Raw genomic sequence first — 10,669 nt, 5'->3', positions numbered from 1 at the left:
CTGCCTCAGCCTACTAACTAGCTGGGATTACCACCCTGCTTTTCCTTTTCTTTATAAATGAACTTTGCATTTAACTCGTTTTTAAGTTTTTTTTTCCCCCCTGTATTTAACCCTTACAAATTCTGATTTGCCAAACAACTCCAAAAGCTTTGACGGACGGATGATTTGGATCGCACGCTGCCGCCGCGCAGTGCCCCAACGCTGAGCTCCACCCTCGGCGCCCACGTGAGCGTCCTGGCCCTTGAGGAAGTCTGGACGGGCGGGAGAGACGCTGCTCCCTGCGCTGGGGCACCTGGTCCCCGCCCCTGCTGCGCGGCGGCCTGGCAGCTCGGGGCCTGCTCCAAGCCTGAAGACCTTCTTGGGACTCGGTTTGCGCGCCACGCCCTGTTCCATGTTCATGATGAAATGCAAATTTCCATGTTCTTGAGGGCAACCGGTAGCATGGGGCTTGGGAGAGAATTCCTGCTGGTTAAATGTAGGGAGGTTCTTGAAAAAATTCCAAACCAAGAATATTTTCTGGCAAGCGTCCTACATTATTTTCATCGGATGGTGAGTGAGCGGTTTTCCCGACTGTGCCTCCGCTTCCCTGTGATCCGTCCTTGCGCTGGCCGGCTGCCGCCAACACCCTGCTGGCTCCAGCTCCAGCTCCGGGCTGCGGTGTTTGATTTGTGGCACCCGCTTAGCCCCAGTATAAGGTCCCTGGCACTGTCGCGTGGGGGCATTGTAGGATGAGGCCGTCCAGTCCTCCCTGGCGGGCTCCTCCCTCACAAACCCAGCTACCGTGTTCTCTGGAGCCTGTGTGATGAGCAGGCCCGGGAAGCTGTCATCCTAACTCTGGGCTTGCAGTCCCGCCAGCGACTAAAACAAATCCTTACTCTTTGGGGTTCTCCCTCCCTGCCTGTCCTGTCTCCTGCCAACACTGAATTGTCCTGTGCAACTCTGTGTGGGAACAAACCCACAGAAGCACCAGCCCAGACGTGACAGACCCCTTGCTTCAAACGGAGAGACCTGGGCTCAGAGAGGTTAGATGATTCGCTCCAAGTCACACAGCTGGGACAGCGGAGAAGCCAGGTGTGGCCTGGATCAGCTGCACTGTGGTTCTGCCTGATGTCATTCAGTGCTAAGGGCAGGGACTCCGGGTGCCCATCTTGGCAAGTGGATTCTGAGGTATGAAATGCGACCATGGTCAGCAGATGTGGCCCTGACGTGCACACAGGGGCTGCGACGGAGGGACGTGTAGAGAGGGAGGCAGTGACGTCAAGATGAGGTCATCCTGGACCTAGGGCCTCCCCAGCCATATCCTGGGGCACTTTGTCCCCACACCATGCAGCACCTGACCTACCACGTGGGGAAACCTGCACCTGCCAGGCCCCCACCTGCCCTCCTAAGGAAAAGCAAGGACCTTAGGGAAGCAGAGGGCTCCAGCTGCTGGTTGTTCTCTCGCCCCAACACCCCACCCCGCAGAACCGAGGTCCATTTAGACTCTCAGGTGCTGTCTAGAAGAAAGTAACCAAACCAAACAAAAAAACCAAACTTTACTTGCATTTAGCCATTAATAAATAATTTACAGTATGTACAAGCGGTGGGTGGTACTCGACACGGTCACACATACATGGACACGGCGAGGAGTCCCCACTTCCAAGCAGAATGCTATCAAACACAACCAAAATAAAGTGCTTCAACTTTTTACTTCCAACATAGGGATCATCTAAAAAAATAAAAAACAAAAACAAAAAACCCACCCACCCAGCAGGGAGAGAGGAAGGGATGGGCCGGGTGCTCCTCATCCCTGGCATGGTTTGGACGGAGGAGCAGGACCTCTGGGGAGACGGGGAGACGCGGGTTCTGCAGTCTCCTGGCCAGTGTATGAAAGGTCCCTGGGAACAGCAGAGGGGCTGCTGCAGGCGCTGACGAACCCCGCTGACAAGCTGGGGCGGGCTGGCGAGCCCCAGTCCGGGACCCAGGTGCACCTCTGGGAGTGGAGACATTGGGAGGCCTTGCCAGTCCCTGGGGGACATCGCAGCAGCAGCATGATGGGACAGGGTGGGCTCCGTGGATGGGAGGGGAGCCTGGGCGCCTGAGGCAGGTGTCTCACTGCCGCGGGGCTCCAGGGTGTGATCCTGCCAACGGCTCCTCCCCCAGAGCCCAGGTAGGGGTGGGGCAAGGCTCCGGATGGTGCAGGGGAGGAGCGAGCAGAGGGCAGGGCAGGCCAGCTGGCCCTGTCCCCTGGGCTCCTGCCTACCACCTGCAGCTCAGGTTCCCCTGCCCCGTGGGAGAGGGTGGAGGAGTCAAAGGGTCCCTTTTCCCTGTGGACAAATAGAACCAAGCACTTGATTTTCCCACGCACGGTGTAGGGCACCGAGCCCAGGAGCGGTCCTGCTCCGACCCTGTGTCAATAAGCACGTCCCTCCGACCACGGGGCTCCAGGGCAGAGGAAGGGCCCAGGGCAGGTGCCAGAAGGCACAGCCTGGTGGCCGCAAAGGGGAGAGCCACACCCTGAGGGGCGACCGGCCTACCGCGATTGAGCCCTGCCCTCTCGCCCGGGGACACGGCCGCAGCCCCCTGCGCTGTCCCACGGGCCTAGTGTGCGAGTTTGGGGGGGCGAGCGTGTGCGCACGCGCGGCGGTCTGGTCTGCCGGGCCTGTTTCAGTGCATTTCGAGGGCTGCAAGGGGCGATGCTGACCCTTCCCAGTGTCGCCCTGGTGGGGCGGGGCTCCAGCCCAGGGTCTGCTCTGTACATTCACACAGGGGTGGGGTGGAGGGAGCTGCTCTCCCTCTCCACTCTACTGTCACAAACACCACAGGCACCAATCACCACAACCTTGTCACGTGCACTAGAGCAGGCGGGTGGCCCCACGCCCCTAGGGCCACCCGGCCACCCGACCTCGCGCTGGCGGGCGCCTCTGCTCCCGGAACACTGCAGAGGCCGCCGGGCCATCTGCCAGGCATCGGCACTGGGGCGGGGTCCCCAGCCTCGGTAGGGTACACAGGGAAGAGTGCGCAGCGCTGCCTAGCAGAACACAGGTAGCAGGGGGAGGAGCAGGAGGATGAGGAGGGGCGGGGGCGCGGGGGTCAGCGCTGCAGCCGCCACCCCGCGAGGCAGCTCCCGAGTCCTCTCGTACAGATGCAGCTTGTCCTTGTTGGAATGCAGCATCTTGACGTCCTCCAGGGCGTAGTAGGCGGCCAGCGTGAAGTTCACATCGCCCGTGGTGAGGAGGTCGAAGATGCAGGCCTGGTAGTACAGGTCCTCCACGGGCAGCTTCTCCTTGCACTTGGCCACCGCTGTCTCGTAGGGAAACGTCTCGGGGGCCGCGGGTGCGGGGCTGGCGGCCTCTGGCCTGCGGGGACCGGGGCCCTCGGCCTGGGCCCGGACGGCCTGGAAGTCGATCTGCTGGTTGAGTGGGCAGCCCCGCAGGCACAGGTAGAGACCCTGGCTGTCCCTGTCCTCCACGGCATTGACCACCTCCTCGGGCATGCGGATGGCGAAGGTCAGGTAGCGACCCACCTGGCGCACCACGATGGTAGTGCCGATGTACTTGGCCTGGATCTCCACGTGCTGACCCGACACCTTCTCCGTGATCTTCAGGCTGTTGGCCCCGTGCTTGTCCCCACCGTTCTTGGAGCCGTCGGCGAAGGCAGCCGGGAGCTCGTCCATCTCTGCCTGGTATACCTTCTGGTCCACACACTCCTGGAAGTTCTTGAAGATGATGGTGAGCTGCAGGGTGGGGGCAGAGAGCCGGTTAGGCTTGGGGAGAAGCCAGGCCTGTGCCTGAGAGGGTCAAACCGAGAGGAGCACTGAGGGGAGACCCCAGGATGCAGCCAGCCTCCCTTCCTGTGGTGGTCATAGCTCAGTTACAGTTGCACTACAAGGCACTAATATTTTTCCTTAAAACCAACTCCTTTTTTGTTTTGTTTCTAGAGATGGGCTCACTATGTAGTTGAGACTGACCTGGAACTCACTATGTAGCCCAAGCTGGTCTCGAACTCAGAGCAATCCATCTGCCTCAGCCTTGCAAGTGCTGGGATCACAGGCGTGCGCCACCAGGCCCAGCCCAACTTGCCCTTTTTAAAAAACAAAACAAACAAACAAAACCCAAAAGACTATTCAGAAAAACTTCAGGTCACTGTCTGAATGGGGAAATTAGGTCATCTACTCTGCAGATAGATGAACCATAAAGACAGAAGCAGAACTATGGTTTCTCTGTATGAGAAACCCAAAGAATAAACACTTTAAAGGGCAAAATAAAAGATAATAGGAAACAGGAAGATAGATCTTTTGCAAATGGGAAGAGGACCAAGAGATGGAGTGAGAGGGAAAAGGGACATGAGGGGGGCAGGAATTTAGCTGAGTTACGTACATGTACCAATTCCTCAAGATGAACATCATTATGTTCTGCAAACGTGTGAATAAAAATAAAGATTAAAAGAAAAACAGAAATCAGACACAGAAGATAACAATAGCAAAAAGAAAAAAAAAAAAAGAAAGAAAAAGGGAAGCAAAGCAAATTAAAAATAAAAGGTCATTTGTGGTAGGCAGAAAAATGGTGCCCAAAGATATCAGGCTAGGAGCTGAGGGTTATCAGCAACCCCAGAAGCCAGAAGAGGCAAAGGTGCATCCTCCCTTGGAGGTGCCAGACGGACCAGCCCTGGGGACACCTATATTGCAGCCCTGTGAGACTCTCTTCTCTGTGAACTTCTGAGCCCAGAATTCAAAGAGGATAAATTCTGTTGGTTTAAACTACTTCCTGTATGGCAAGTGTCACAGCAGCAGGGGGAAATGGATCTGCTCCTTGAGCTAACACCATCTGCACGATGGTGGGGGTACCTGCTGCAAAGGGATCACACCAGCCTGGGCCCTGGAGGAGGGGAAGGAGGAAGGGCCGATCAGCCAAAGGAACTGGGGCGTCAGCTGCACGAAGTGCCCTGCCAGGGTCAGGCAAAGCTGATGGAGGCAAGGGAAGAGCTGGATGAGTCCCCTGGTTTCCAGCCTTGGGCTCCTTTTAGGCAGAATTGTGCAGGAAAAGAGGTCAGGGAGAAGGACCTGAGGCAGGCAGCCCGGGAGGAGGGTGAGGGTTTTTCCATCAGCACCCTGGGTGTCATCCCAGCTGTGGTGCCTGTTGCACTTTCAAAGCCAGCTAGATGACACGGATTGGGGACATGTGTGACACCAGGAGAGTAATAACCAGCTCTCTAACTGGTGCCCTTCTGGACCCAGAGCAGCAGGAACCTGGATTCCCAGTTTAAAGCAGAGGGGGGCGTGGTGACTGGGGACAGGGTGGCATCTGGGCCTTCTGAGCTCCTTGCTAAATCCCCACCTCACCCCATGGCCACTCTGGCCCCAGTCCCCACCCTGGGGAGCTCACCCCCAGCTGCTGGGGATCCCTGAAGTGGCAAAGTCACAAAATGCTAAGGGAGGGCTGGGGTTGAAGCTCAGCGGCACAGCACCTGCCTGGCAAGCTCGCGAGTCCAGGGGTGTGTGGCTGCCACTCCAGGTGGCTGAGGGAGCCAGAGAGTAGCTCAGCCTGGTGGCTACATGGACCTGGCCCGGCTGGTGCCCAGAGAAGGTGCCTGGGGGCTGTAGGGAGATGAAGGCTGCAGAACCTTCCAGAACATTCCAGGTTGAGGACTACAAGGTGGCAAGTGTACTGGAGGAGTCCCCAGCTCTGTGCCGTCCTGGACAGCAGCTCCACCACTGTGTGACATGAGGGGCAACCAGGCAGGGACTGGGGCAGCCGTGGAGCAGGGAACGCTTGGGAGAACACTGTGAAGACCCAGGGCCAGGGTGACTGAGGAAGAGAAGCCCTTCCTCAGGTCAGAAAGGCAGGACAGGCTGCAGAACGACTGCTGGGGCTTGGGCACTGGGGCCCCTGGGGGCCCCTTTTTCTATAGGAAAATTAAAAGTTGCATTTTCTAATTATACTGTTCTAAGGACTAATGAAGTGGGGGCTGGATCACATTAATTGTTTTCTCCTGAACGGAGAAGAAAGAACAGCCTTTCTGTGGGCCCGTGTTAGTCCCATGTCTGGGCACTGTGCCTGCGGGTCTGACGGGGACCTGCGAGGTAAGGGGCACATTCTGCTGTCCGCACAGGACTGGGCCACGGTGGAGGAGCCTACACTGGGAAGCCCTGACCATGCAGCCATTAAGCATCAGACTCGATTTCCCCACCTCCCTCCCTTCTGCCCAGATGGGCCATGGCGGGGGCGAAGCTCCTCTCTGCTGCACACCGCCCTGCGCCCGCCCAGACAGCAACGGCAACGGCAACTCCATGCGGTTCAGCCTCCTGCGTGGTGAGGTCACCGGCAGGGCGGAGGAGGGCAGCCGGGGTGGTCTGGGCAGTGGGTGGTCCTGGCAGGGGCAGGGATGTCTCAGGGGCTTCGTGTCCCTGCCTGGTGCGCAGGGCCACACAGACACTGGGAGGGGGCTGCTTTCCAAGTGGAGTCGCTGTCTCCCTGGAACAGGAAGGGCTGGTTTCGCTCTGATCTCTCTCTCTCCCTCTCTCTCCGAGGAGACAGCCTCCTGGAAGGCTGACAGGCTGCCTACTCTCCTTGGCACTTGTGCCAGGCTCAACCACAAGCGACAGCATGAAGGGGCCTGTTGAGAGCCGGCAGCGTGCTGCCAACATGGCCCCGGGCCTCTCCTCTGTGACACTCAGGCAAGCCCGGGCTTCATCGGCAGCCTGGTGTGCAGCCAGTGCCGGTCATACCTGGGGCAGAGCTGTCCTGGGTGGAGGCAATGACCTGAGATGCAGTTTGCCGAGTGACAGGCAGGCGAATGCCATGGGGGAAACTAACAGGGGAAGGAGAGGTGGCCTGTAAAATGCGTGCTACCAGCACAGCTGGGAAGAGGGAGCCAGAGAGGGGCGCTGGGCACCCACCCTTATCTTGGGGTAAAAGTCCTGCTTCCCTCAAGGCATCAGGACATTGATACTCTCTCTTTGCCTGGGGTCTTCCAGTTCCTTGGGGGCCAGCCTGCTGCCTCCTGCTGCCCAGCACCCTCTGCTGGGCTCTGTTCTCCTCAGCCTGGGCCCTACAGGCCGGGAGAGAAGCCCTAAGCTCAGGGCTGGCATGAGGCAGCAGGGACGCACAAGATGGGTAGGGGCCTCTGGAAGAAGCAGGGGGGCCAGGGCGCTAGGGACTGGTGTTTCCCACCCAGGGACCACAAGGTCCCAGTCTGGCCTGAGATGGGAGACTGGCCTGGCCACAGGCACCGGCGCTGTCACCGTCTGGCCTCCACCAGAGCCCTCAGCCATGGAGATCAAAGGCAGCTCAGGCCAGCAGAGACCCTGGGTTGGTCAGGCTCTACCATGCAGTCCACACTCTATGGGCACCTCCAGACTGGCACAGGGAGGGGGTTCCACCCCTGCTGGAAAGTTCTGCAGTCCACAGTGCCCAGCAGCAAGCCTGGATCAGAGCAGGCATTTGAAGCACATGGATTGAGTGAACGAATGGAACCCAAGCATGGATGAGTGAACGATTCCCTTTGGTTTGTGGACAGCACTGCTGCGCTCAGGGTCCCAGCGTCTCCGCTCAGAGCTGACAGTGGCATCCAGCGCTGCACTGCCCCAAGCCTGTCTCCACCCTGCCACCCCCAACCCTGGCAGCGGCCCAGCCTCCATCACACACGCAGGTTCTTTCAGACCCCGAGATCACCCCTATGACCCTGCCAGTCCTCAGGAGCCCAAGGCCTGGGGCAGGGAGGCCGGTTCCCTCCCGCAGGATGTTTGCTCCTGTATTTAGAAGCCACAGCCTCTGGCTCCAGCACTCATTTATCTTGGCTCTAGGGAGCCAGGTGGTGGGTGGGTGAAGGGGCCGTGGGGAAGGCGGCTGGGTCCCGGAGTCTACAGAGGGTAGGGAGGGGACAGACGTGTGCACAACATCCGGTGAAGACCTGCTTGCTTCCTACTCGGTGGGAGGGCCCAGGGCCACCGGAGTAGAGGGAAGTGGCAGGGATGGACATTTTCCTGGCTGCCTGGTCACCTCGCTGTCCTCTCCTGGGGTGTGACAGGGTGGGAAGGAACAGAAACACCCTTGTGGGCCAGCCTGCCACTGGCCAACACAGTGCCTTCCAACATGCTCTTCCTGGGAAAACAGATCCATTGGGGCCAGGGAAGACCGGACGCCCCAGGGGGCTCGAGTGGGTGGGGACAGGTTAGCTCAGAGGCTGGGCACCAAGGACAGACGCGTCCCTATCCCCTCCCTGAAGGCCTGCAGACCCCCTCCTAGTTCAGAGGCCTCTTGGCCTGTCAGGTCTGACTCTCCCCAGGGCGGGGAAGGGAGGGAGAATCTGGGGTGGTGAGGAGGGACCCCTCCCTGGTGCCATGGGCCACATCTGTGGCTGCCTTTGGCAGTGGCTATGTGAACAGGACCTGTCCAGGGACTGAGGCCTCCTGGGTCAGAAAACCAGTGGTCTATGGGGTCACCTTGGTCCTGGTCTAATCCGCACTCTGTGTTTCTGGTCCTCTGCATTTTGGGGAGGGTTGTGAGTTTCCCTGAGCCTTGGGCTTCTGATCTGTCCACTGGGGCCACAACCTGGGAGGAGGGAGCCCCCTGGCAGGTCCAGTGAAGTCCAGCAAGGCTGCTTCTCCTCCCATGCCCTCCTGTCTTCCTCTTCCCCAGATGGCTGGGGCCCCCTCTGTCTCTGTGTCCAGGGCAGACAAAGAGGGCAGGACCATGCCCAGCAGACTCAGCAGCCCACCCTGTGCTCTGACTGTCCCCAACTTGAACCATGCATCAGAGAATCACTGGGGCCTCAAACTTTCTCTAGATTTATAAGCTGCATAGATTTCCACCACCAAAATACATGAATACCCCCAAATCCCAACTCTAATGTGCCTCTTTCTGGAAGGTCTTCACTCTTGTTTTGAGTGTGTACTAAAAATTCTGTCTAATAAGCCTCTTTTTTTTTTGGTACTGGGAATCGAACTTGGGCCCTAGTCCTTGCAAGGCAGGTGGCAGAACCACTGAGCCAATCCCCCAGCCCTTAATAAGCCTCTTAAAAATCATAAAGATCACCAAGGCCGTTAAAAAATAAGCCCTCTCTGACCCCACCCTTGTAAACGCAGTTGAGACGGCCCAGGAGGGGCTGCGGGGCTACCAGGGGACAGAGGGCTGCGCCGATGTCTGCCGCACGCTGTGGATCCACCTGTCCAGTGTGACGCTTGTTTCACAAGGGCCAGGTTGGGGACACACGTGTTGCACCCATACCATTTCATCTAGTCTTTAACACCAAATCCTACCGAGATAGTCTGGAGGTAGAAAAGACAATTCTGAAGGTCTGAAAACACAGTAAGTGCTTTGGGAAACATGTCTACTTTTATACGTGGCAGTGCTGGGGGTCAGACCCCAAGGTCTTGCACACACTAGCCAAGCACTCTACCACTGATTTACGTCCCTAGCCTTTTTATTTTGAGACAGGATACTGCTACGTTGCCCGGGGTTGGCTTTGAACTTTTGATCCGCCTGCCTCAGTCAGCCCACTAGCTGGGATTACAGGTGCATGTCACCATGCTGAGCTCTAAACTTTTTTTTTTTCTTTGATACTGAGGATCGAACTCCGGTCCTTGTGCTCGTGAAGCAGGCGGCAGCACCACTGAGCTAAATCCCCAGCTCCTAAACTTTTCTGACTGCAACCGCCATAAGAAATTTATTTATGTCTCTACCCAGGCTGTATGCACACCCACACGTATTTGCACACAAACATACACACACTAGAAATCCACTTACCTTAAACACGCATGCTTATCCTGAACGACATGTTCACAGGCTGCCTTTCCTAGCTATGCTGCATTAAAGCTATGTGCCCAATATTAGAAAATATCTACACATGTGCACCTGGTTTCTGAAAACAATGGAAGGCTTCACCAACCCCTAGGGAGCGGTCTCCACCTTTTTTGGCACCAGGCAGCCAATTTTTTTCCACTGAGTGGGATGTGCACGTTCGGAGGTGGGTGAGAGAGCTTTGGGATTATTCAAAGGGGCAGTGACCTAGATCCCTCACTCGCGGAGTTCACAGCAGGATTCAAGGCCCTGTGAGAATCTCGGTGGTGCTAGCGACCAAGGTGGCTGTAAGCACAGATGAAACTGCCCCTGGCGGTATGAAGGGTACCAGTGTGTGTGGGGTGGGGACCCCTACTCTTGGGGACACACAGCGGGGTCCCTCATGGCAGAGATCTGCAGAGCTCCCCTCCGCAAACCACACGCGCGTGCTAAGACCTCACCGTGCAGGACCCGCCTCGCCTCCCTTCCCTTACCTTGCTGGTGGCGGTGGCGGCCGAGCCGGGCAGCACAGGCGTGTTGGTGACCTGCACGTTCAAGTAGTTATTGTCGATGAGTGGCCACGCGCCCTGCACCTTGCAGGTCTGGAAGCGGTCTGTGAAAGTCCGGAGATGCGGGTCTCCGAAGAGCCCGCAGTGCGTGTAGTTGGGGGCGGCCGCGTGCTTGTGGAAGCTCTTCTCGTAGTGGCAGATCTCGGGGCTGTCCGAGCGCTCTTGGCTGTCCCCGGCCGGCGGGAGTGTGCGCAAGCGCGGCTGCGAGGTGGGGCCATCCTTGGAGCAGTTGTGCTGGCTCATGAGGTCCTCAATGCCATGGACCGCCGAGTGGTAGGCCAGGTCGCCCCGGCAGGTGCGCGCCGTGCGCCGTGTACACAGTGCGTAGGTGCGCAGCGCGGC

At 58.1% G+C, this 10,669-nt stretch overlaps 1 protein-coding gene across 1 annotated transcript in view; it reads right to left on the bottom strand.

Moving 5' to 3' along the window:
• Window positions 1-1,530: 1,530 nt before the first annotated feature.
• Rgma (repulsive guidance molecule BMP co-receptor a) overlaps window positions 1,531-10,669 on the bottom strand; it is a 21,891-nt gene continuing 12,752 nt past the window's right edge. Inside the window, exons 3-4 of the mRNA XM_010621240.3 lie at window positions 10,253-10,669; window positions 1,531-3,715 (exon numbers count right to left, since the gene is read on the bottom strand). Coding sequence (XP_010619542.1) covers window positions 3,011-3,715; window positions 10,253-10,669 — 1,122 coding nt within the window. The 3' untranslated portion in view covers window positions 1,531-3,010. The remainder of the gene's footprint in view (window positions 3,716-10,252) is intronic.

The sequence above is a fragment of the Fukomys damarensis genome, unplaced genomic scaffold, assembly GCF_012274545.1.
Source record: "Fukomys damarensis isolate Sample0158 unplaced genomic scaffold, DMR_v1.0_HiC HiC_scaffold_7, whole genome shotgun sequence".
Lineage (NCBI taxonomy): Eukaryota > Metazoa > Chordata > Mammalia > Rodentia > Bathyergidae > Fukomys > Fukomys damarensis.
This window is presented reverse-complemented; position numbering and strand designations above follow the sequence as displayed.